This window comes from Melanostigma gelatinosum (genome assembly GCF_949748355.1).
Source record: "Melanostigma gelatinosum genome assembly, chromosome: 5".
Lineage (NCBI taxonomy): Eukaryota > Metazoa > Chordata > Actinopteri > Perciformes > Zoarcidae > Melanostigma > Melanostigma gelatinosum.
The window spans coordinates 19,293,468-19,320,985 of record NC_136638.1 but is presented as its reverse complement, the minus strand read 5'-3'; the positions used below and the strand labels follow the sequence as shown (position 1 = coordinate 19,320,985).

The window sequence follows — 27,518 nt, the reverse complement described above, 5'->3', positions numbered from 1 at the left end:
GATGCAGAGAGCCGCGCGGGGCTCGCTGAGAGAGAGAGAGAGAGAGAGAGAGAGAGAGAGAGAGAGAGAGAGAGAGAGAGAGAGAGAGAGAGAGAGAGAGAGAGAGAGAGAGAGAGAGAGAGAGAGAGAGAGAGAGAGAGAGAGAGAGAGAGAGAGAGAGAGAGAGAGAGGTGTTAATTTGTAAGCAGGTTACGTGCTGGGCTCCAGACCTCCCACCCTCCTCGGTTTCTCCTCCTCTGCTCCACCAGCAGCAGCTGTGGAAGTTAAGCTGGAAGATGCTATGAATATTTGAGAGCACCCTGGCGGGTTATGGTAATCACCGTGATGCCACTTGCAAGAAGAATAGTTGCATTGTTTTGAGAGCAGGCGAATACCTTATTTACACTTCCCGGCTTATAGGAGCGGAGGAAGTAGAGCGAGAGATGCTTGTAGCCTGTAGACAGACTTTGAGGCAGATGTTACAACTTTAATTAGTCCTCTCTGTCATAGTCACGCAAGGAACTCATCCCTCTGTTGTAGATGAACTCATTACGGCCGGTTTACTGCGCGCTGAAACAGAAGGATTGGGAAATTCTGAGACAGATCTGGTTGCAAATGAATCTTTTGGAAACTGTTTAAAAAGGAGAGCTGGCTGATTTCCTCATTCAATAATTTAACTTTGGGTCCTTTGTCAGCCACAGATGCGATTTAAAGGAATTTCGTGGCGTCACCTCTTCCTCAAAGTCCTGCTCCTTCAAGTGCACCTGAAGGCATTCCTGTCTGCACCTTTAGCTCCAGCCCTCAAATGCCTCTTTTCTCTTTGTGCGGCAGCTTCATTTTAGAGTGAGAGGTTTAATCAGACTGGTAGGAAAGAGGATGGAGAGTCATCTTTCTTGTCAGATTCAGCTCTGCGCTCTGCTGGCTTCCAAGAGAAGAGAGATTTTCCATTTAGCTCACTTCAGCGTCTTTTTTTCTTCTTCTCTTTTTGTTCCTTTCCACCTGTCGTCTTCTTTTCGCTGCCTTTCTTCCACCCCTCATGTTTATCCCATTCTCTCCTCCATCCTATCCCTCCTCTTTTTTTGGGTGGGGGCTTTTGTTCCCCGTGGGTGTGGTTGAAGGTCATTCGGCACACTGGCTCACTTTCAGAGAGGAGAGTGTGACGGAGAGCGAAGCCGGGGAAAGGACATGAGAGAACATAGAGGGCGAGGGGCAGCCAGGCGGGGAGAATGTCCACAGGACTGTGCAGTCATCACTTTTAGCTTCAGACATGGTCGGGGAAGTCTGGAAGGTCACAGACTGTCCAAGAACGCTGAAGGCGTCAACACCGAGTCGTGCTCCACAGCAGACCTCCACAAACATGGAGGACTCGGCCCCTTCGCCTTCCTCCTCTTGGCTCGTTCTCTCAGTGTCACCTCAGAGTGTGTTGCATTCACTGAGAGAGCTCTGATTTAGCATTGTCCAACTCATGGGCAGTAAAAAAAAATAATCAAAAGAACATCTGATGCGGCAGAAATGGAGATATTGTCCTTTTTATTCCACGCATTCTTCCTTGTCACAACCTGGGATGTGGGTGTGTTGTGCTGGTGCCAGTTAATGTACCATGTGACATCGCTTCAGGAAATTTATCCGACTCAGTCTGGAGCCACAAAAGGCTTTATTCAACTGTGTTCACGTATAGTCCTCCCAGAGACCTGTAAACAGACTTTGATGTGTACAATTGGCAGAGTTCTCCTTTGAATAACTTCCAGCGTGCAAAATTCACTATTATCTCCGAATACGCGACGAACACAGAGCAGGCTTTGTCAAAACGTTGCTGTCAGTAGTCTGACTTGGTTCTAACCCTCTCTTTCCTTATCAGTCTCTCCTCCACTTGTCAGCGAGTCTGGTGTATGTTCAGACATCTCCAGCGTGGCGCCTCGGCTGCCTGCAGTCAAGGCGCCTGTGTTTCTGCTGCAGCACGTGATTAATCATCTGAAGTGGCAAAAAGCACAACACTGTCAAGACGGTGAGGGGAACCTAATGGAGTTGAAAATGGGATGTTTTGTCGTGATGCAATCCATTTTGTTTCACCCGTCGCCCGCTTGCTTTCACCCTCAAACAGCAGACGTGTCTTCTTGTGCCAGGAATGAAAACGTGAAGGCTGCCTCTGTTTTAAGCAGAGATCCAGGCGGCAGTAACGCCTCTGAGAAGTTTTGGTTGTTTTGAAAATGAGTCCCGAATTTGGTCGGCTCCGTCAGGTCGGCCCTCGTGCTCGTGTGAGCGGCGCTCCTCAGCTCTTTCGTGCAGGGCTGTGTATTGGCCTCAGCACAGTTCACTGGTGTTCATTTTCCACTTTTGAGACTAATCCACTGATTCCAGGGTGGAAAATCAAGTAAGATGCATGTCCAGCGTGAACTCAATTTATTTTTGCTCTTTGTTGCCGTGTGTGTATCTGTGTGTGTGTGTGTGTTGGACCTGCTGTTCAGCCTCCCAGCTTCCCCCTCTGCAGCCGAAGGGTTCAACATCAAACCTAATCAGCTGTGTGACGCTACAACGCGGCTGAATGCGATAAAATGCCGACAGCGAAGCAGATTAAATGAACACGGTAATGAAGGTAATGAATGAGTGTTTCACACTGAAGACTTTGATTAACCTCGCCTCCCACCAGCCTCTCACCACTGTATCACCTCCGCCACCGTATCGCGGCCCTCCAGTGTGCCGATCGCCCGGGGCAATTTATCAGGTGGCCTCGCGTGCCCGGGGCAATTAATCCTGCCTCCTGCCCCGAGGCCTTGTCCTGCCTCTGTGTCCTTTATCTCCGTGTTTGCCGCGCTTCCGTAAGCACAATACTGCTCTTGACCTACTCGCCCGACTCTTTCTCATCTCCCTCCATCGCTTCCTCTCTCCTGCATTTCTTTTTCCGCCCTCTCAGATACACAGACACCTGCGACCGCACACAGTGAACACTTCCTCACTGTCAGCCGTCTCTGGCAGTTCAACAGAGAGGTCAGATTCAAATGAGGCCAAAGTATTCATACATACACACTCACCCATATTCATGAGGACCTCCTGCGGCCTTTCGCTTTACTTGTCTCCTCTCCCGCTGTTCACCTTGGTTACACAAATCCCTTCTCATTGTTCAAATATTGACCGCGACGATCGCTGGCCACATCCTGACAACTTTAATACACCTCGGCTGTCTCTCTTTCTCATTCCCGTCTCTCCTCCCCTCCATCTACACACTCCCCGTCCTGCCACGCCATGCGGTGCTACATCTTGTTAAAAAGAGTTGGTGAAGCTGAAAGGCCAATCACATTAACGCGGCGGGAGTGTCAAAAAAGACCGCAGAGAATCTGGTGGAAGGGTCAAATCAAACGGACACTTCCCAGATTTTAATTGCAAATGTCTAATTGCTCACAATTATGAGTAATAAGGCTCCGCCGTGCTGATCTTGAATGGATCATATAGCAATTACTCACCGCTGTCGCTGCTGGATTTGACGGCGGGAAAGATACTCGTAGATTAGCGTTTAATCCCGGTGCCCGGGATCTCAGAGGTCTTTGAGGATGTGCGGCTGAATGTGCTCGCCCACAGCCGCCGTGGAAGGCCCCGCCTCGGGTGATGGGCTGCAGCCATTTTATACTGGAGAGCACCCGGCTCTAATCAGTCATGGTGGAGGAGAGAGGATTTCTCCAGCAGCTCGGACTCGAGGATGATTAGATGCTCAGATGCTCAGATGCAGTGAGGGGGTTCGCGATTTGGCCAGGGCACGAATGTTACTGTTCCAGTTCTCTCCCCCTCTGTTAAATGTCACGTTGAGCTGGAGGAGCCCACCTTGAACCTTCCTTTCATGGCACACCAGCCCTCCGCCACAGTAGAACACTGTGATTACCGGCATGATTCAATCACAGTAATTACTGCAGTTAAACTATTAAATAGCCGGAGGCCAAAATAAAACATCCTCACGCCGCCACCTTCAGCGGAGGAGATGCCTGGACTTCTGTGGAACCGCTTAATTCAAATATGATTACCTGTCTCTGGTGCATACTTTATTGTGTGCAGAGCTGAGGGCAAACTGTCTGCTATCCCCAAGTGGGTGGTCGTGTCCCATCCTCTTTATTTGCCACTCTTCAGGCTTTTATAAAGTATTTGTTCAAGCCCTATTTCAACAGTAAAGGACTATCCGGTCAGGGAGGCCGCGTGAAGTCTTTGTCTATCTTTAGAGCACTCGCTCCTCTGTCTACAGAATGTCTCGTCCTCCGTGCTTAAGCACACTTTGGAAGCATCTGGCATTATCTCCGCCTGGTCAGGGACGCTCTTTCATGGCATTGTGCGACATGAAAGGGCCATCTGAGTCGGCGGGAGAGATCGTTATCCGACATGGGCTGAACAGAAGGGAAGGAATGGGAGCTAAATGTGCGAGGCAGAGCCCGAGGGTTTGCTTTGACTCATACGCAACATCACAGCCTTTATACTAATCCATATTTAATTAGACTTTCCTTCGGTGCTCCCTCTCCAGTTGTTTACCCTTGCCATGTTGTTTTATGGGAGGCAGGGAAGTGCACGGCTAGAAGATAGTGAGGTTGACACGGGATTACGATTAATAAGCACGGGAGGGGAGGGGAGGTAGAGCCGAGCGAGGGCTCCAGGGACAGAGCTGCATTTCATTTCATCAGTAGCATATTGTAATTCAAATAGCGGCCATCAGCCCTGAAACAATAACCTGCCTCGACTCGTGCGATGTGTTGAAATTTCAATCAGTTTGTTGTTATTGTGTTAGCGGATGCATAGAAACGCCGGTGGGTAATGAGTAGCCTTACAGACCCAGATGGAGTGATGAGGTCACGTAGATCAAGCAGCTGATTAACATTCATCAGGTGCTTTTGAAGCCTTTAGTGGAAATGACGCTCGGAGAACTTTCTGCTCCGTTAAGTTCAAATAAATGTCTTCCCCCCTGCTGTCATTGGAAAATGTCTCGGGATGACTGACTTCTCATCAGATCCTTTATTTGACTCTGAGGACAGTGCTCTGCTCCGTCATGGAGCAGTAGAAACTCCATTAAGCGGAATAAAATAAAAAAAGCTTTTTTCTTCCCCTCATTTTTGAAATGAACATTTCAATCAGTGTGTTGCCTTTGGGAAGGATGGCGTGTGAAGGTCAGTCTATATTCCAGCAGTAATAATTAGATTCCTTATTAGCCTCTGAATTCAGCTCCAAAGAGGAATGGTGCAAAGGAGCAGCGTTGGCCGAGTGTTGACTTAATGTCACCCATCCATTTTGCTTTCGCTCTGGTTGGCCTTGCAGGAGCTGGAAAATGGGAGGCTCATTCATCACTCGGGTTTCTCCGGCTCTGGGCACCAACATGCATTCAGTCATAGCTGGAGTGACAGCCACACACACACACACACACACACACACACACTGAGTAGAACAACAGAAAGGCTGCACACACACAGATGCATCTCAGTGTGAATATAACAAGAATAACTAGAATATAGTGTGAGAATATCTCCACCAAAATGTTATGGCACATAAACACACACTCATCACATACAGATACTGTCTCGCGTCCGAACCCTGAGCCACTCGTGTGGGTAAATATAGTCGGTGCTCCGTGAAGTTTTATGGTTGATGGACTGACGGCAGCTTAGGCATCTGTATTCTGGCAACACGACGTGACACAAGTGACATTCAGCACAATGTTTGCGGCCTCGAGATTTTTTCATACATTTTAAAGTGATCCTCCATTGTTTTTCCATGCTTATTTCTCTTGTCTTCCGATCCAGAGAGGAATCCCCATCGGGCAGTTCTGCAAGGACTTCAATGAGAAAACCAAGGAGCTGAAGGAGGGCATCCCTCTCCCGATCAAGATCCACGTGAAGGTCCGTGAGCCTCTCCAACCCACCCCTGACCCTTCACACTCAGCACGCCTCCCGCCCACCGCTGTGGTTAATTCCACTCGCTGCATAACATTACTCGAGCACTTCCATACTCTCCCACCAACGTAAGCCTTCCCATTTGCATTAATTGATGAAGCAATGCCCGGAGGAACTCGGAGTCAAGAAGCATTAAGTGCACACAAGGAACGCGAATTACTCAGAAAAAGAGGTGTTATGAGCGTGTAGATTCTATTTTACTCAACCTCGTATTGTTCGACTTGTCACGCCCCCCCCCCCCCCCCCCCCTCCTCTTTGTGTGTTGTTTCAAATCAGGAGCTTGCGTCCTTTCGGCTGAGCACATATGTGTTATAATGAGGTTTGTGATGGAAGGAGAGGGAGCCTCATCCTTTTTAAGGCGTGAATGTACGTTGATGTGCAATATGCAGCAACAGCTCTGCCGCCACATGTGGGGCCTCGCTGCTGCCCGGCATCACCATCTGCTGGTGGTTTTTAGCGTTGTGTTTGTCCTGTTCACACGTTACTGGATGAGATGTTTAATGTGCTCATGCAATTAGTTTAAGCCTCTGAGAGGAATGTTTCTCAGGTTTGAACTTTCACCTCAGGCTTGTCGGCGGCACATCCTTTGGTGCCTTTCATCTTAAAGGAACAACTTGACATTTTGAGAAAGTCACTTCCTTGCTGAGAGATGAGGATATTGATACAACTCTCCGGATGTCTGTGCGTTGAGCTGCTGGAGCCGGGAGGCAGTTAGCTGACCATAAGGACTTGAAACGGGGGTAAACAGCTAGCCTGGCTCTGTCCAAAGTGTAAAAAACCGGCCCACCTGCACCTCACTAGTTAAAATGATGCATCTCGTTTGTTTAAAGTCCAAACATGTAACGGGACTAAGAGGCTACAGCCATGTCAGCCGCTCTGTGATCTGTGGCACAGAAGGCTATAGTTTCCAACTAAGGTGCTATTAACCTTAAACAGATTAATAACTTTCCTTCTCTCGTCTCTCCGTCTTTGATTTATCTTCATTTTTCCCGTCAGAAGGAGCTCAGTGGGTAAATGTTTGTGTTTCATCTTCTAAAATGGAGGAAGAAACGACTCATCGGACCTTTGCAACCAATAGCGTTTCTGCTCCCTGTCGAAAGGTCACTAGTGTTGGATAACACAAGTCTGATGACAAATCACCTGCTCTGTGCTATCTTCTCAGCTCAGCCTGCAGCGTATTGCCCCATGATTGTTTTTTATTTTAGATAACAGGTGATCCAGAGTAAACTTTCCTCAGATGATTTATCGATTGTATCTGTTTGTCAGATTTCAGCACATAAAGGTCTTCCACCAGAGAATGAATCAGAGCGATAAGAAAAGGGTCAGAGCTGAAGAAGCTCAGGACATTATTTTTATTTTGGCCCAGAGGGGAGGATGGAAAGGGCGAGTGAGTGAGTGAGTGAGTGAGTGAGTGAGCGAGTGAGTGAGTGAGTGAGCGAGCGAGCAGATGGCCTCTTTCAGCTCATTAGATGTGTTTACATCCACCTCTGTTATGCACATTTTCAATTTGCGCAAAAGAAAGTGAGGGGAAACGCCAAAAGTTCAACATAACCTTGAAATATCGCAAAAAAGTTTCAACGCTCTGCTGAGGTGGAAAAGTTGTGTCTATAAAAGCTAAATGTGATGCAGTGATATGGAAACAGATTTGTTGATGACGAACATGAAGCTCGTTTCAGACGTCTAACCAAAAGCCCATCAAAAAAACTAAAACAGTAACTTTGAGAAGAGAGAACGAGAAGTGCAAACATTTACACTCATTGTTAGGTTGTAGGACTCATTCCTGCAGCAGATTAAAACAGATCTGATATGACCTTCCTCACATTAATACATGAATCAAAAGAAATATCAAATTTAAATCAAGTTATTTTTACATTGCTTTTCTCCGTTGAAGGTTAAAATGGCGCTCTTTCAATGTTACTTTTATTCTGCATCGGTAGACCGATAGGTGCCACCTACGGCTTATTTTGATGAACCGACTCCTAATAATCGCATACGGTCGTGGATAGGGATGAGTACTCATTTACATGTTGCCAACTCTTTAACCATATCATCTTTATAAGGAGATCGTATGTCGGTGCTTATTGTGCTGCCTCCAAGGGGCCAAAACACGATGAATGCAGTTTAAAACTCCAGTCTCGAACATTCATAAAAAGACCAAATGATGAATTACTTTCTTGTTGAGCGTTGGGAACCAACATGTCTAATATTGTTCAGCAATAAATACACGTTATGGTGTCATTTTTGTTTTTGTTTCTGTAACTTTTGCAATGAAGCGTGGTCGGTAATTAGGGAGCCGCTCAAGGTATAAAAAAAAAGCAGAAGCACTGCTTGAATCTCAAAAGGCTGAAAGAAGAAGCAGTGACTCCCGATTCACAGGGAGCTCCGATGCTGTCGGCTGAAACCTCTGGAGACGTCCAGCGAGCTGTCGATACGTGTTCGTCTAATCATGAAGCCTCAATTATAAAGACTTCTTCACTTTTTGCAGAAGCAAAGTGCTTTGAATTTTTTTTGCGGGGGTTCATTCTCTCGTGAATAGTTGGTCCAAACTTCATTATATTGATATTTCAGCTTTGAATTTCAATTAGAAAATGTTTGAAGTCAGTTTTAGACACACAGGCAAACTTAATGACTCATGCCTGTGCATCTACTCAGTTTTATTCATTTCAGTGATTATCAAGGGTCACAGACTGAGAAAGTGTTTCTTTGGTCCGGGCTGTAGTGAACGTTAAGGACACATTTACACTTTTGTTTCTGGAAATAATGAGGTTTAATCACTTGTTTTAAAGTTTACATCCTCCAATTACACAGAATAACACATTTTCAGAAAGATTGACATGTGCAGCAACAGTCACTAAAGAGCAGAAGTAGAGAACAGTCCAATAAATAAATGTGAAAAATATTTGATCGACTCCTGAATCCTGGCTGTATGTTTTAGTTCTGATTCTTCTGTCTCCTCAGCCTGACCGAACTTATGACCTGAAGATCGGCCAGCCCACAGTGTCTTACTTCCTCAAGCAAGCAGCGGGCATTGCAAAAGGAGCCGGCAAGACAGGTGAGATGTGCTGCTGCGCTGATGCGTCTGCTCTCGCTCCAATCTTCCCCCCGCCGAGTCCATCCTGTGACGGACTCGCGTCTCTGCCTCGGCTCGCTTTTGAGCTTTACTGCGATTGATGTTATATTCATGACATGCGGGCAAACTGCAGCAGAGGAAGGAAGTAGCGAAGGTGGTGTGGTAGGAAAAGAGAATTATGGATGGCCCTCTTTTATGCTCAAAGCTGTGAAGCTATCTCCAGTCTTATGAAGTCCTAACATCACCTCTTCGCCGTCACCAACACACACACATACACACCATTTTGTCCTGTTTTGTACCAAACATTTTATGTCTTTTTTTATTCATGATCTGAAATCTCGTGTGTGTGTGTGTGTGTCTGTGTGTGTAGGCCATGAGACCGCGGGGATGGTGTCGGTGCGGGCGGTGTATGAGATTGCGCAGGTGAAAGCTCTGGACGAGTGCTTCAAAATGAGGAACGCCTCCCTGGAGACCGTCGTCAAATGCATCATCGGCTCGGCGCGTTCGCTTGGCATCAAGATTGTCAACGAGTAAGTCCTGGATCTGTGCTCGGTGCACTTTTTAATAATTTCACTGTGTTTGCCTCAATTACCATAAACTGGACCGGTGTGCATGCAATCAATGCCGTCAGAGGCCGGTCCTGTCCTGGACCTGTTGGTAGATCCAAGTAGATTGTTGTTATTCTGTATTAAGTTCTTGAAATGAACAAGGACACACGGGAACATAAAGCTTCACACATCATTTTGCAGAGTTACAAAGAAGAAGCAGCAGGCAGTGTCACGTGTAGATGCTGCTATGCCTCCTAACGGCCACTAGAGGTCTGACAAGATAACAGTAAAGGACCTCAGCGGCCACAAGAACATGAACACCTACAGTTCACTGTACAGTCAAATGCATTTCAACTGGCCCTGCAGAAAAAAGGCATTGTAATGTCCCCAACATATGTATGTTTGTACTCCTGATTCTGTTCTGAGACCTTTTCATCTGAAAAGCAGCTGTGGTTCATTTCATTACGCTGGTGGCAAAACAGCTTTATGAAATGAACCACTAAACCCATGCATGGGAAATGATTCAGGCGTCTATTTGTGTTGATTTTTCACAGTTAAACTGAAGCGCATCGGTGCATGTTGCATTATATCCTGTGAATATAAAACTGTTCACCATGTTGACTTTTTAGATGCACTAACTACACAAACGACATACTAGGACACAGTATATCGTACATACTGTGTACAATCGGTGTGCAGTATGTTTTTGAGACTGAATGCTATAAGCTTCACAAAGATTGCACATCTTGCTTTTCCATCAGAATACTTTATATTTTCCAGATGTGAACTCCCTCCACACCTCGACCGACTTACTGTTGTCCACATGAGAGGCTTTACATCTCAACATCCACCTGTGTTCACTTCCAGATATTTATTATTTATTGCGTGCGCTGTTTGAGTTCAGTATTCTCTCACAGTCGCACCCCCTCAATCTGTCCCATCTATTTCTTCTTCTTAATGATATTGTACATTACCCAGAATCCTTTTCTCCCCCTTGCTTTAAACTCGACATGTCTTGAGGCTGCAGTGCTTTGTGATTGATTGAAAGTACTGTCGTGTGGAGAAATTGGTATCTCTGCCTGTTGTACAATGGATTTCTCCCTGGAAAGGTGTTGAACACTGCTGAGTCCAGAAATAACAAAAACTAAAGTTAAAGTTACAGATATCTGAAGGATTTAAAGATACAAGAAGTCGAAATGTACACTAATAAATATCACCATCTCCATTGTAAATATCTTGATGTGGTGTTTTTCATCCATTTTAATTAACTACGAAATGACTCTTAACCTTTTGCCAGCAGGTTAGATGATCCTGGAGTCAGAGTTTGGGGTAACTGAATATAATTTCTCCTTTTATTTTTCTCCCCCTCGCTCTCTTCCTCTCTCCTCCTCTTCAGTCTCTCAGCTGATGAGTACAAACTCTTCTTGGAGCAGAGGGAGGAGAAGTTGAAAGCTGATGTGGTGGAAGCTGCTGCCGCCGCTGAAGCTGAAGCTTCGTTGACTAAAAAGAAATGAAAACCTGCAACATTTGTAATATGTTCCCTCCATTCCTGTTTCTATTGACTCTCTATGTGACTTACAGTCACACACAAACACTGTTAATGTTGTGTGTGTCAGTTAATAAACAGTAGCTGTGTGAATTGTTTTTCTGTGTCCTTATTCACATCTGATATTTAGATATTTATTTACAGGTAATTGTTTGGCGTCAGTATTTTAGAATTATTTAAATTATTTAGCATCGGCTATATTTTGGCAACAAAAGTTTTGAAAACATTTATCACCCCGAGCGTTTCATTTCCTCTGAGCTAATGAAACTGTTGTTCCTCAGTCTTGGAAGCGTTTGTGTGTTTCGTCTCTTTGATGTTCTCTATTATTAACACTTCTCGGAGCGCTTTGGTTTCTTGGCAGGCTGTGCCGATGGTTCCTTGTACACTTCACAGTCACACGCCGCTCTTCAATCTGTGATCTGAAGTGTTCATCACGTGAATTATTGCAGAGATCATATGGACTTCAAGTGAGGTGATGGAGCATGTTGTCTGAGATCATTTTAAGCAAAGTAATCATAAACATGTTTTGAGTTATGAAACACTGAACTTTTTAATATACACACATAAAGGTTTCGGTTCCGTGTAATGCATGATTATTAAACGAATGCAGATTTTTCACGATTCACTGATTTTAAATAAAACAATTACCATTGATCAAACAGAAGACTAATTGATTGAAAGTAATTATTAGTTGCAGCCTTAAAGAACAACTCAGTTCATTGTCTGGAGCGTCAGACTATTGTATGCGTTTTCCTGCATCTGTTTGATATATATTGATATATCAGAAAATATTGATATTAAAGGTTCACATTTTTTCAAATCGATTTGAAAACAATACTCTCATGCCTGTATGTTCATTCAAAGTCTTACTGGTGGCTGTGATTGTGCCCTCTATATACAGACTGTGAAGAAATGTGTTCCTCATTCTGTGCAAACTTTTAAAGTTCAGCTGAAATTGGGATTCTTCCAGCAGTAGAGTCTGGGGCGACTGTGCCTCAGAAGGTGTCCTCTATTAATCGCTTCCCGGCTCCTCTTGAAGTGTCCTCGGGAACACTCGGCCATAGGTGTCTAAAGTTTCAAGATAAAAGCAAAAATGTCCATATTTGTATTGCTGCTGTTCCTCCACAGCTCTGTCAGGAAACGCAGTCTGAGGAAATACAAAGAGGGAATTAAGGCCACTGTGAACAGGAAGAGCAATTTCCCCAACCAATCACACTGAGCATGTGAGTAGTGTTTGAAATCAGACTTTTATATTCCAATGATCGTAACCATATCACCCAGCCCGACATGGACTACCTTTATGTTGGCTTTAAAGAGTGTCATGTATTACACCTGTAATATGACTTGGTCCAGGGAGGGTGAAGTATGACACTGACCATCCCCCTTTTCCTAACGTGGCCTCCTACACTTCACTCGCTACGCTGCTCTCTGGTGCAATACTTGTCTTTGCCAGAAGATAGCGTCAGTCAGCTGAGCAGCTCTTCCTCCACCGCTCATCTTCACTCCATCATAGACACTGCAGCAGAAGATGGAACAAAATGTTTGCTTGCAGAAGACCAGTATAATGTTTAGAGCTTTGCCTCCGTGCGTGTTATGAATTCTGTATTATGTCATGTGTTACAGGTGATGAAATATGTCAAAAACAGATCCATGAAGCGCATCTTCTATCTTTTAGCTATTGTGATGTACAGGAAATGGGTTATCCATGTATTTTATTATATTCACTTCTCCATCCTATGGCGACAGCATCGGTTGGTCCCTCATCCCTCTTTACTGTACCTCTAATTTTAGCCTCCTCTTGCTCCTTCTTTGTCTCCCCTCTCTCTCCAGCCCTCCCTGATCCTTCTGAATGGAGGCTGAGAATAGATGGGAGGCTGTTTTAGTCAGAGCAGGAATGCCTATATATGGAGTCTTACACCACACTGAGCGCTGATAGAGTCGCAGGTACATCGAGCGAATGTGGGCTGCTGTGATTTGTAAAGAGGGCTGACGGCGGAGGGGGTCACATGCCAACTATTGTGTGTGTGTGTGCGCATCATCATAAGTGGGAGGCCCACCGTGTGTGCCTTTGCGCACGCAAAAGCCTCGATGCCAAGAGTGTGCGTCAGTCTGAGTCAGATAGTGGCTCATTCTGTCTCGTCATGTGTGTGCGTCAGTGCTGTTGCTGAGCGAAACACGCTCCAGGGGAAGAAATGGAGGAGAGTGTATGGGAGGGAGGAAAAGAGGCAGGGATGATGATGATGATGAGGCTGACGGAGGAACAAGGGGGCTTGACTATGACGACACAAATGCATCAGCCGCATTAAGTGCACTTTTATTATAAATGCATTTGTATGACAATCAAATACACTTATAAGCAACACAATAGAACACTGATCCACAATGTCCATTCTGCAGTAAGTAAGATGTTTAGAATATATTCAATCTTATGCAATAAAAATCTCTTTCTTACAGACCAATACCTGTTTCATACAAATGTACAAATGTGTACAACCTTTCTGAAAAGAACATATGCCTATATCCACAGACATAATGCATATGCAAGAACATTGTTTTCAAATATCACACATACAATATAGTAATTTTACACGTGTATATTAACTTAGCCTTCAATAGCTAGAACGTAGGAATCAATCCTTTACTTGACCGTAGACAACTCTACGTGAGCATGTCGACACCATGGGAATAGTACCATTCTCAACCCGTGTCGCTTGGTAACCGAATAGAAATAGCACCCCATCCCTATTTTCATTTTTTAAAACAAAACTTTTGTATTCTAACCCCTCTCAAAAAAGAAGAATCGCTCATTCACATAGTCAATTGTGCCTCGCTACACCGCACTCCAGTGGAGCAACGATGTAAATGTCCATGTTGAATGGACGTGGTAAAGAGTTCAGAGTTCAGCAGGTCAGGCCCGTTTCAGGCACACAGGAGCCGCTATAAGCTGCCAGCATTGCAAATATTGATGCTGCAACAATATCCAGCCTTCTGCCGTCGGGCCAGCAGGGACCTGAAGAGCCCACATTCAGAGTCTAATGTACAGTACAGCGTAGCAGTGGATCTGTGGCATGATCAGAGCTTCCAGACTTCCAGACAATTTCTTGTTTGGTGTTTCATCTCGTAAAGCAATGGACGCCTTCAACGTCCTCGAGTTCTTCACATGCCAGCATCTCTTCACGTGTTTTCCTTTTTGTTTGCACATCACATTGATACACAAAAGTTTAGATGGAGAGATAAATATGAAATGTTAAAGGTTTGAAGCCGCAAACTCAAAGCTCAAAGTGTCTGGATTAAAGTTGATTACTATTTATGAGTTCTGATGTTGCCTCTGCGGCTGTGAGGAAGAGTGCTATCAAATCAGAGCTGTATTGGCTCTGAAGATCGGATCGAGGAGTTCTAAGCATGAACGTATTTTTATGGACCGATAGTGGTCGTCTCTAAGGATGTAAACAATTTGTAAACATTTGACTTCCAACACATTTGAGGTTTGGGTTTGCGTTGCTGCATGTCAGGCAAAAGTGTTATAATTCATCTCTCTGTTGAAATAGCAAGAAATGTTCTTTTTTTTTTTTGTTTTGTTCACAACAGATTTTTCACTACGAGTGAATACAAATGCGCATCTGGAAGTTAAACAGCGCTTACAAGTTCAGAGAAGTTTCTCTGTTTGATCACCTGAAGCTCGTGTTATAGAGAAGCTGAGAAGACACCACATGGACTCAAAACCAAGTCAGTTATGAGTCCATGTGCTTGAATCGTCATGTAAATGGTGAACCAGTTTTATACAGATTAATGACTGAACAAAAATATAAAGCCAATCTTTGTTCTCAGGAGACATGTAGGAGTTAAAGTCCTTAAGTTGTATATACATTATGTATATTTATACACTTAATCATTTTTTACTTTTCAGTAAAAGGGGCTCCACAAAATATGACAATATGCCATACTTAATGAAGTAAGTCACAGACTTATTTTAGAACGGAGGAACACTTCCACTCCCATCTGAAAGACAAAATAAGGGAAACAGAGAAAGAGGCCGTTAGTGGTGTATTTTCAGAAACAGGTTTTTGTCTCATTTATCAAGACTAAGATGAACAAAAAGAGACGGAGGCAGATTCTTACCTTTGTGGAAGCACTGTGATGATGGATGACATTGGAGTTGATACAACTCAGGTTGTTGCCCTAAGCCAGGGGCGATCGAGGCACCTGCCCCAAACATGGGTTCCAGGACAGCCAGCTCCTCCAGGAGGGACTGATTGCAAGATACAGCAGGCGTGGGCGAGACGATGGGCGTGGAGGTGGCGGGGCTGGGGGAGGCAGTGAGGATGAGGGGAGGGGAAGCTGGGATGGAGGAGCAAGAGGACACAGGAGATGACACCATCTCGATCTCCATTGCTTCCTCCGCTAGCCCCTCCCCTTCCGCCATTACCCCGGCCTCAGCAGCCGCAGTCGCCCCGCACCCAGCCATGGGGTTACATTGCGCCGAATGGACGCTACAGAAGTGGCCCACTCCCTCAAACTGGGAGGGTTGGCGCCAGCACACTGGGGTTTGAGGAGATATTGGGCTGGAGGGATGGGAGGTGGAGGGGGAGGGTGGGGAGAGGCAGGGGGACTGAGGAGGAAGGAAGTTGTCTTGGAGGAGGTTTTCTAGGATGATCTCTTCAAACAGAGATTCATCGTCATCGAGGAACATTGGAATGTCCAGACCTCTCCATGCTTTAATGGGATAAAACTCCCTAAGCATATGGACTGAACCAAGATCAGCAGTTTCTATGACGGGAGACAGGAAGGGGGAGGGAGGGGAGGATGAGGGTGACATAGAGGGAGGAGAGAGCTTGGACAAGAGTGGATCCAGGTAGAATCCCTCTGCAAGTGAGCTGATGTGCTGAGCTAAGAGGGAGATTTCTGCTCTTTCCTTCTCCCTCTCTCTCTCCATGGAGAAGAAGGAGAGGCAGGGCTGTTTACCGGGTGACGCCTCAGGGGTGAGGAGGCCCTCAGGGGGACAATGGAGGGGTACATCTACATACAGCGGACCCCGAACCTCGGGCAGGGTCATCACTGTGCAGTCGCCGTCTCCGGGGCTGTCAGGTGTGGGGGGCAGTTTCTCATAAAGGGCACCACCGCCGTGCTCGCCAGAGAAGAGGAAGTCAGTGGATGGAGTAGTTAGCTGGAGGGCGAGCTTGGTGGACATGGTGTTGGGGGGAGAGGGGCTGGAGGTGGTAGTTGGTGGGGCTGAGGAGGAAGCTGCAGGGGCCATTGAGGTGGTGGAGGTGGCTGTTGTAGCAGCGGGGGGTGGAGTGGTAGTGCCAGAGAGGTCGAAGCTGAAGAGGGGTTCACCGAATGGGAAGCTACCCCCGGCAACATGGGGAGTGTAGGGTGGCGTGCACACAAACTCTTTGGTCTGCTGATCTTGCGAGGTGGGGATCGGGGGAAGAGGAAGGGGGAGAGATGGCAGTGCAGGGTTGAGCTGGAAGGACGGCGGCAGGAGAATGTTCTGGGTTAAAAAGTCTAAGTCTGCTACTGTTTCAACAGTGACTGGAGTGGGGGAGGAGGCAGCTGAGGGACTTTCAGCAGGATGCTGCTGGAAGAAGCTTTCTTCCTCCAGAGAGGAGATACTGGAACGAGGGTCACCCTCCAGCTGCATGGCCTCAGCGGCAGAACTCCCAGGTTCATCAGAGGAGCCCACGCTGCAACCAGCAGTGCTGAAGTCAAAGGACTGGGCTGACAGGCCGCTGCTGCCTGGGGTGAATACCTGGTCTGGACTGGACAGGGTGTCTGGAGACTGGAGGCCCAGACCCTCCTGCTGAGAGGCACCACCGCTCAGAACCAGGGTTAGCTGGGTCTGTTCAGAGCTGAGCTGCTGACGCACTGACCAGGCCTCAGACTCACTGAGAGAGAAGAAGAAGAAACAGAGGAGAAACGGTGAGTGAGGATTGTGTTTTTGCCTGTTTTCATCAATGTTTTGTCTCCTAATTGGTGAGTGGTGTTGTTTTTAAAAAGCGGTAAATACCTGATGATGTAGTTGTTGCTGCTGATGGGAATTTCTCCAGGTTGCAGCTGAAGCACCATGTAGAGCCAAACCCACGACTGGTCCTGAGTTTGCACACGCACCACCATTTCAGCTCTGCCCTCTCCTCCTTCTCTCACTGTTGAACAACAGTCACAGCACAAGTTGGCATCGGTTTGTAATCCTATTAATCATCATAGTGTTTTTCCACTGTGTGGATGCCAGTGGGCACGATGTGTGTGTAATTGTGTGGGCAGGGATGGTTGTAACTGGTAGGTATGTGAAGAGTACACTTACATAGGCTGCGGTGCTGAGCGGAGGCATGTGACAGATCCTGTGGGTGGAGGAGGCTGTACCAGGAGCAGGAGCGTAAAGCTGTCACATCAAAGCCGAGATAGGCGCTCACACTGTAGGAGAGAGTGGGTGGTGATGTGTTAGGACTTTTTTTTTTTCACCCATATCGTTATCTTATAAACAGATTAACATGCCAGGAAATATTAAAGCAACAGGTGGAGGTGAGGATCTGTTATTTGTGTGAGCTCACCTGTCCTGAGCGGTCTGCAGCCTCATGTCCCGGGCATGCTGGGAGTGGAAGCAGGCCAGGAACAGGTTGGTCTCAGCTAGGGGAGGGGTGGAGGTTGACTCCCCCTCTGCCCCGGGGTTGGAGCGGGATGGGTGGGGCTCCAGAGGGGAGCAGAAACACACCCAGACGGGGTTGGATGTCCAGTAGGACCCGGTGGGAGAGACGGGAGAGATGCTGCGAGCTCGGATCAGAACCAGCTTGTTCCCAGCACTCTGCCTCCGCACTGACTTGGAGGTGTTGAAATGACAGCGGAAGAGACGGTCTATGGAGGAGGAGATGAGAGGAGGTTTATTAATGCAAATCATATTCGGCAATCAGTTCGCATTAGATTTAGAGAAAAAATAAATAAAACTTTAATGTTTGTCTTACCCATCTCAGGTGACGTGGAGGGTGACAGGTTGCTCCTCATGGTGTAGTGGTCTGAGGCGTCGATGATATCATACACGCTGTCCCCCTGTGCCACAAGATCCACCTGGAGAAAAAAATACAAACAGAAACGTTAGTTATGAAGCCCAAGGTAGCGCTTCGATATTCATACCAAACTACAAATGAATTGGTTCCGTGTAGACTCACCATGGAGTGTCCGAGGTGCTCGGAGACGCTGTCTGACAGGTACAGCAGCTTCCCTTCCCCAGTCAGCAGCATCAGAAACCCCGGCATCGCCTGCATCAACTCCGACAGTTCTTGGAAAGACAGAACGTTCGCGCTCTCATCAAGACTACTTCCCGCTCCTAGAGAGGGAAACAAAAATGTGTGACAGAGCAGACATTTGTTAATAAACCTGAGGATGTTAAGAATGAACACAACATGTCTGATCCCCGCAATAACAAAACAGTGGCCGCGGTGTGTTTCAGCACCCTGGACAGCGGCGCTGCTCTATTTATGGCGCTAAATCATTTCAGCACCACGGGCAGCGACAAACTGTTGTTAAAACACATGCATGAGCTTCTACATCAATTATTTGCGATTAATTAATGACCCACGTATCTACAGTTTATCTGAAAATGAGGCTTATATCAAGTCAATTGCCTGCGGTGCCACTAAAACACTTGTTGATTCCGCCACTGTGAGAGATTGCAGGCTTTCTATGCAGCACGGTCATCAACAGGTCGTTTTATTCAGAGTAAATTCATTCTTACCTTCAGTGAAGAAGACGGATTTCCTGGTGTACATGCAGGCAAGTGACATGATGTGCAGGTATGAGAGCCGCGCTTTATCTGCATCGGATATGTGCAACAAGTCCTTCAGGTTCCGGATCTCGACGTTGATCTGGTCCCGTCGAGCCTTGGATGCTCCTTTGGTTGAGCGGTACATGGTGGCTGGTTGTTGCGGTGAACTATCGAAATTCCTCCAGATGTGAGTTGGAGAGTTGAGAGCGGAGTGTTGTTCAACGCGGTGCCTCGGCTGGAGTCGGGGTGTCCTGTCTCCGAGATGATTTAAGAGACAGGTTGTAACAGTGGAAAAGCTCTGAGGCGTGTTATTGGACTTTCATCTCAGCTTGTTTTCCAGAGAAAGGTATTAAAACCTTCTCCTGTCCCGTCTCAGTCTGCTTTCGCTCCGCCACAGCGTCCAGCTCGGATGCTGGATGTCTGTCCCCCCTCTCGGAGTGCAGGTGAATCCGCGGCTGTGGTAGCCCTCTCTCGCACTGACCGGAACCCGTAAATCTGGTTGAGGGACTCTGCTCGTCGGTTACTTATATAGCTTGGGACTCCACCGGAGTAGGGGGCTCCCAACGCACTGACACCGACGTAAAACGGAGGGAGGGGGGTGGATAAGAAGGGGGGGGGGGCGAGGGGGATAGATGTGTCTTATATCAGTGTAAGCAATGGTGGAACTCTCCCCCTCCCTCTCCCGTGCCCTCTCCTCTCGGTGACACTGCCTCGACGTCAGCGCTTCCATCTACTCGGTGATGACGTCGGGCTGAAATCGGGAGCTCCGGCGACGCAAAAAGCCCGATTTGGACAAAACCGAGTAAGGGGCGGAGCAAGCGTAAAACGGAAGCGGAGTCACCGGAGGAGAGGGGGGTGCAAGGGAAGGAGGGAGGGAAGGGGTGGAAAGACTGTGTTGCATACGAACGAGGTCTCTGTGTTTATGTGTCTGGCACTTGAGGTGTAGGCTACTCGTCACCGCCTGTTTGCCGAGACCATGTCGGTAAACACGGCAGGTGCTTGTCAGGTATCAATCATTTCACTTCGACCACATTTACTGTTAACATTTCAAACATAGATTGATGATGCAGAGCTGGCGACAACATCTTTAGTCACCGAGCTGCTGTTCCAGGAGGCGGACATGGATGCTGAGGCTGTTTTCACATCGCTCCGTTTCTCCGTCGCCTTTTATGAATGGAGATCATTCCTGAGCAGCTGAAAGCAGCGATGCAGATAAACACACACAGCATTTGCCTCCATTTTCTCGACTGTTAGACATGGATGCTGCGGACTTCCAGAATGTACTGCATTGTCATATTTTCATTCCTGTCAAGAGGCAATCTTTGGCATTTTGTAAAAAGATGTTCTCAATATAGAGTGAAACGCTATATGTTTTTATTGTATGTGCACTGTGTGATACACGTCAGAGATGCATCTTCATTGAGATGGACTTCACTAAAGTTATTCAGATTCGGATATTACAATGAACAGGCGAGAATTAACCAACAATAATTCGCTCTCGATTTTGTTCTTTTGATATCAAACAGAAAAACATGGACCATATGAAACAATCAGACCACACACACCGGTGGCTATATGACGCTCAAAGATCATCTTCGACCATCAAACATCAGCAACAATCTTATTATAGTTCTCCCTTTTAACCGCTTAGCAAATGACGTTAATGCGTGAGTCTGCGCTTTGTTGTGTTCCTGTTTAAAACTTCCAAGGACGATCTTGAAAAAGCTCAATGAAAGTGAAGTCATTTTGATGAATGGAATTCATGAATAATTTGTGGCGCGCGCAAATAGCAGCCGGTATTTCGCAAGCTGCAAACCAGTCGCCAGTCTCACGTGAGGTTAGCCGTGCTGTTTCTAAAAATAGGTCTCACCGGTGACCGACACAGGGAATGAGAGGCGCGCCCCCGCATCCCGCTCCGATCGTCCTATTTATAGATGAGGAGAGTTCACTTTTAGCCCCCCAAAATAGATCTGAGTGTGTCCTTCACACAGCCGAGCACACGCACACACACACACACACACACACACACACACACACACACATACATTTGTTACACCGTTTCTTGAATTATTTTGTGTGAAGAGATGAGAGGCGTGGTGGCAAATATGTTCCATTGAAAACTAAGTGGAGAGCATGTTCTGTCTGTTTCCCATACTCACAAGGTGATCTACAATCTGTGTGTGTGTGTGTGTGTGTGTGTGTGTGTGTGTGTGTGTGTGTGTGTGTGTGTGTGTGTGTGTGTGTGTGTGTGTGTGTGTGTGTGTGTGTGTGTGTGTGTGTGTGTGTGTGTGTGTGTGTGTGTGTGTGTGAGTGAGTGAGTGAGTGAGAGAGAATGGGCATTACTCATGTTGTAGGGATATTCATCTGTTGAAACTCCACACAATGCAAGTCCCCACATCGTAGGATTTGGGTAAGTCTTCAGGGAAATGATAAGTCAATGCAATGTATGGTGATAACATGTGTCTCTGTGTTCATCCTAGGCAATTTATTTCGAAAAGAATACAAAACCCGATCTAATATCTACCGGTACTTAGATGAATAAAGACGAATGTAGAGTCAATAAGATGAGCATTACTTTGTCCCAGTGTTCTTCTTTGAAAGTTTTTAATTTGCAGAATATAGCTCTTTGATGAATCATCCAGCTTCTTGTTTCAGCTTTACTTGTTTCAGTCCCTGTGTGTGTTTCTTCTCCTTTTAGGTTTGTTTTTGTCTCATATTTATATTGGATGACTCAGCCGACTCTGCTTCCTCTTATACTTATTGATTGACTATATTTCCACTAACAATGACCCTTAGACCTGACCACAGTTTAAATAAGCTTCACTCCAGCTGTTGAAGCCGTAGAAATGAGAGATGGGAGTTTGTCATCTCTGCACATCACATGGGCGAGCTGCGCCTCCAGAGCAGATAGAAATACATCACACACCAGTCTGTTGCTAGAGTGGGGACCATAGTCATGACAATGACATCGGTTCTCCTTTTGGCTATTCTGGATGCAGTGTCACACTCATTCATTAGGGCAGTTCACCCACAGAAGACATAATTGGACAGAGGTTGTGAACATCTTTTGCTTTTTTTTAAAATCCAACCCTGAAAGGACTAAAGTTGAGTCATGCTCTTTGTTTCAGATGCATCTTAGATGTTGCATGAGTTTGGTGTCAAAGATCATCCAGATGTTATTCCTCCTTCTGGACGTGATGAACAGTTCAGGTGAGCGAGTGTCCTTAATGCCAAACTGGAAAAATGAGAGTAAAAGTTTGAGACATCGTGAATTTTGATGTTGGACAATTTTCAGAATCATTTTTTTAAATGAATAAAACCACAAAAATGCAGGTGGAGTAGGGGTGTAGCTATATCCCGGTATTGGCAATAACTGTTGGAATGGAATATTGATAATATGCTAATAATAAACATGTGATAATCTCTCTCTTTCTTAAATCACTCTTTTGTACAGTGATGGTTACAGACTCTCTCCTCCCTACACTCCTTTGCGCTCACATTTTACACTATTTTCTTGAACAAGCAATCAACTAATCAATAAAATAGTTTGATGAATTAACAATGAAAAGAGTTGTAAGTTGTGACCCTCATCTCACAAACACTCCAACTTTAACAGCCTAGTTTAAGTGAGCGCTCCCTGTGACAAACCTGCAGCGTTTTGTAACTGGTTGTCATTGGCAATGTGTTCTCGTTGATCATAAATATATATGATGTGTTCGGTTTTGACATTTTCCTCAGCAGCTACCTCAGACTGCATTACAGCATTTCCATCGCCCTGAGTTCCTTCTTCTCAAAACCATTTGGCCCTTCACCAAACCTTCAAGTTTCTTTTTCTTCAGCTGCCACAAGGAAACAAACTGTTCTCCACAAGCTGCACTAAATATGGTCCTCTGCATCTCGGTGTCATTAGCAACATAACTATTCCAGCGTTCTTGTTAATGTAGAAAAAAAAACATTAAATTGAGCAAATAAGACATTTAAGTCTGCTGCATCATTAAGCAAGTCCGTGGTCTTGTCTCATATTGGCCATCATTAGAGTAATAAATGACAGAAAACAATCTTCAAGCACAAAAACAAGGGTTATTTTTTAAAGGACTGGCCTCTAAAATACTTTCATCTCGTGTTGGACCTTGTAGTCTTTCACCACCGACCACAAATTAATTTGACAGTTAATTATTTAGATTGTATCTCTCTTCATAAGGACCATGTCATTGTTTGTCCATGATTTGTTTAATTTATTAAACCACATGTTTATTATCACTGACATTTTAAAGCAAGACTCTCAATCACATGTGCTGAGTGCTGTTGCCACCGTGTTGCTCTCAGGTCTCCGCTCTTAAGGTCATTTTGGAAAAGACATATTTTCTTAACGAGCATTAAAGCTGCCAAAAATGGTTCGCTGAATGTAGGAAATCCCAACACTTAATTACCAAAGCCCAACTGCTTAACACTTACCTTGATGATGTTCATTTGGATCTTGGACACAAGGATGCACGAGAGGAAACAAACCCCGTTTCTCATTGTATGTGTCACACTCATCATCTCTATCAGTACGTTCTTTCTTGCTTTGTTGTTTGTTCATTTTGTCCTACAGATTTTAACATGAGATGCTTCGGGTTGTGAAGTGGCGGTCGTTTGTTATTATTGTAACGTTACCTTTTTGTCCCTTCAGTTTTACCTTTATGCAGTAATTAGTAAGTCAGTACAACTTTATTTATATACATTGTTCAAAAAAGTATGATATGCTGATCAACCCGAGAGGCCAAATTTCTGTAGTGCCTTAAAAGTAATTGCTATTATTTTATATTCAATCCTGAATTTGACAGGAACCAGTGCACCGGCGTGATATGCCAACACTGTGGAGTCTCTGTTTGTAATTGTGCTGCTAATTTAGACTAATATGTGCTGCAGCTTCTTGGCTTAAACAACAATTAGGTGCATTACAATTCTCAAGAGGAGGTAAAACATAACGGATATGTACTTTACATAACACGGAATGAATATTCTTTGATTGATGCAATTTGCTGGTTTGTTTTGTCTTCTCTTTAATGGGAATTTTCTTCAACCCTAACCCTTTTTATAGAGTTTTTTTAACGTCTTGCTGTCATCTTTTACCCTTTGAAATAGATTCAAAATCTCAGTGGGATTATCCTGAAAAAATAACGATTAAATAAAATAAATTAATGAAGTAAATCATTTTCACGATCCCCTGACTTTTAGAAGCCAGGGAAACTAAAGTGCTGTTGTAAAATATAGGTGCTCCATCATTTTGATTGTCTGTGATTTAACACTCATCTCCTAACAAAAGTTCCACAAATACATAAAACAATAATTTATGAAATGAATACCGTATGAAACCCATGTATGCACATTGATTCAGTAAATAACGCAGTGGCATACATCCTCTTCACTCTAACCACATTAGTAATGTTCTCAAGCAGATCAATGGTTTTCAGTGTTAAGTATACTGGTTCCCTGTTTGTCTGCTTCTGCATGTGAATCTCATTTGCGCTGGATTTGTGACGAAGCACACATCACTTTCTTCGAGCTGTTGTGTTTTCTGAGTTTGCCATAAAAAAACAAACAGCGCTGGCAGACTTTCTCTGGGCGAAATTAGCAGAAATCTTTATGCAGGCGCTCCCAGAACAAAAACACTCAAAGTTGTTTTGGTTATTTTCCACCCAGCAGTCTCGTAGGTGCTTAAGCTGTCCCGGTGTCCCACACACTCTCTTGTCTCAAGCGCTGCCATTGTTGCGGTTGTCATGATAATCCCTGCCATTATGAGACAGGGTTGTGTCGGTATCGGAGGTGGGTGGCAGAGATGAACGTGACTGTTGAGAGGCGGATGAGCGAGGGGTCGGAGGGATGAGTACCTCGTCTCCCTGACAGCAAATGGACTCAAATGAATCCAATTAGTGGGCCGTCTTTGTGCAAGAAACTCCTGTTTGCCTCAATATTCATATGGAGGCTCATTTAGTCTTATAACCCTGTTAAGCACAATCACTCATCCAGGCACATTAAGCCAAGCACTCACTGAGACATCCATGACATCCATTCTCTCACTCACTTATTCACTAACTCTCTCAGACACAGAATTATTTGCTCACTCACTTAAATCTTCACTCATTTCTCAGTTATACTCATTTGCCATATTTCTCACAAAATGTTCAGTCAGGCACGTTACCTTGATCAACCTCTAGAATTTGCTCATTCAATCTCTCACTGGCCTTCTCTCTCTCTCTCACTCATATAGATTTTCACACGATTACACACTCATTCACCAGCACTTACTCTTTGTCACTATGCTACACACACACACACACACACACACACTGAGCAGATGTGCAATGCGCAGGAGTGTTCTTGCTCTTTCTGCACACACGTACAGTCGCCAACAGGTGTGACTTTCACAGCTTCGGCCGTTGGCATAGACTGCAGCTGCGGATGAGGGACGAGCAGCATGTTCCTCCACAACCTTAGTCATCGCATCACAGGGAACAGAGCGGAGGGATCATCAGTCTCTGCAGCAGCTCCATCATACTAAAATGTCAACACTTTTGCCGACGATGAGGGACAGTTTGTGTTTATCTTAAATGTAAATGGGGATATATATATAAGTGAATTATTTCTGGACAGTGCAGCGGATGAGCGGGGGTGGGGTGGGGGGGGGGGGATCTCATGTGGATGTCATGCTACAGGTGAAAGATACTTGTCCTTTTTTCCCTCTAAGACTGTCTTTTCTTTTTTTTCTGTTTATTTTTACACCCAGAGAGTCGAGGTCTGCGCTCTGCTTCTTGAAAGGAAGGAGCTAATCTGTCGCCTAGCAACACCTCCCACTCCTGCATCAGAGAGAGAGAGAGGAGCTGACTCTGAACTTACTGCTAAGCAGACAGATGGCCATTAATGTGTTTTATCCGAATATTCGGGCTGGGCGAACATACCTCGATATTGATAGTGTAAACATGCTGTAGGGTTTCAGGAAAAGACGACATTTTTACAATATCCACAATCTAAGAAGATATCTAGTCTCATATAACGACAGCGATATAATATCGACATATCGCCCAGCCCTAATCTAAATGATCACATCCTAAAACAAGCTAGAGCAAGGACATTGATTATCGTGTATAGTACATGTATACACACACTTGCATGTAAATGTAAATGCATACACAGTCATGTACAATACATGCACACATAAAGACTGTTCGGTTGTTTTCATACTGAATTTAGAAGGCTGGGCACGGTGAGGGGGCTGTAAATTAGTTTCAGCTTGACATAAACATTACATCTGCCTATGTGACAGTGTTTATCGGGATTGCTCCTGTTACATCAATTAACAAATAAATCAGTTTTAAAAAGGAGATGAATCAATAATCCACATTCTCAAAACTAGGCTTTGTTGTTGTAAGTATGTAGAAGCTAAACCTCCACAAGGATGAATTCATGTCATCACACAGTCTGCTTTGTTGACAATAGAAAGAAACTGTTCTTTTGCATTGCGGTTACACGTCTTTAGGCCTCCATGTTAAGAAAAATGCTCTATAAATACAGTTATTGTCATTATGCCCCAACATTTCTGTCTTTTTCCAGACTTTCAGATGATTACAGGACCTGTTTGGGACTGAGAAATTAAAAATAAAAAAAAACCGCATGTCTTAACAGCAGGTGGTCCTGTGGGTGCTCCTCACACACTCTGGAGACGTTTGGGTCAAATTAATTTGTAAGTCTGGTTTAGTGGATCCCAACCTTCTTGACTTGTGACCCCTTAAACTAAAACAAAGAAATATTAACATAAAACTGTATTAGAGCCCAGAAGAAGTAAAACTGAGCTTTCTCTGTTTTGTTTTCTCCTTTCTTTTAGTCATCTTGGAAACCCTTTAAATGTTTCTTGTGACCCAGGAACAGGATATGTGTTGTAGAAAATGAAAGATTCATTAGTTCGTACCTCAAATTGTGTCTCTACATAGACTCAGAAAACAACATTTGAATAGCAGCAGCTGTGAGATGAAGCTGTGGATGTAGAACAAATTAGCACAATTCAGTCAATTTCACATGTGTTATCATAGCGCCAACAATATGTTTGTGGTGGTAGAACATGCATGTTATCCGCTGCTCAGCTCACACTCCAGCTCCTTCTGACTACATGTGACTCTGATTCTAAGCCTGACGGATCCGTCGACAGACGCAATCTGTGAATATGAACCTTACAAACACCCACACACACAGCTCCACCCACTCTCCTGCTCCTCACCTCCCGCCTTTATCCATCACTCCCTGCCTCCTTCCATCGGTGTGGCTTTGTGAGCCAGTAGCCTTGTGCCTTTTCTCTTCGCTTTTCAATATCCCGTTTATTTTTAGCCGCCAGGGCACAGAACAGGGGGCAGAAGTTTTCACTCGAGCTTTGTAGTCTTTACTGTTCAGAGTTCTCTGTCTCCCCAAGGTCCCTCCGATTATACTTGGACTCGCAGGAGAATATGGTGACAATAACTCCGTAAATAGCCGAGATATTTCTATTGAGGACGGAGTTCGCATGAGAGGCTTTATTATACTGCATGAGATTGAATGTGTGTCTATGCTCAAGGTTAAGATGAAGTTCTTAAGGTAAAACATGCATCGCTCTTAAATTTGAGTACAAGAAAAACTCCTGTTGTCTTTAACAAGTATATATTCAACATTTAATATTCAGAATCACACATTCTTA

At 45.1% G+C, this 27,518-nt stretch overlaps 2 protein-coding genes across 2 annotated transcripts in view; one reads left to right on the top strand and one right to left on the bottom strand.

The window, feature by feature from the left end:
* mrpl11 (mitochondrial ribosomal protein L11) overlaps positions 1–11,151 on the top strand; it is a 33,146-nt gene extending 21,995 nt beyond the window's left edge. Inside the window, exons 3-6 of the mRNA XM_079268360.1 lie at positions 5,745–5,840; positions 8,853–8,946; positions 9,335–9,494; positions 10,909–11,151. Coding sequence (XP_079124486.1) covers positions 5,745–5,840; positions 8,853–8,946; positions 9,335–9,494; positions 10,909–11,026 — 468 coding nt within the window. The 3' untranslated portion in view covers positions 11,027–11,151. The remainder of the gene's footprint in view (positions 1–5,744; positions 5,841–8,852; positions 8,947–9,334; positions 9,495–10,908) is intronic.
* Positions 11,152–15,028: 3,877 nt separating this feature from the next.
* npas4a (neuronal PAS domain protein 4a) lies at positions 15,029–18,959 on the bottom strand (the record flags this gene model as incomplete). The annotated part of the gene is made up of 8 exons (XM_079268648.1): positions 15,029–15,057; positions 15,178–16,943; positions 17,066–17,201; positions 17,360–17,469; positions 17,607–17,907; positions 18,015–18,117; positions 18,219–18,376; positions 18,785–18,959. The coding sequence occupies 8 exons, from the start codon at positions 18,957–18,959 to the stop codon at positions 15,029–15,031; spliced, it is 2,778 nt and encodes a 925-aa protein (XP_079124774.1).
* Between the last annotated feature and the right edge of the window lie 8,559 nt (positions 18,960–27,518).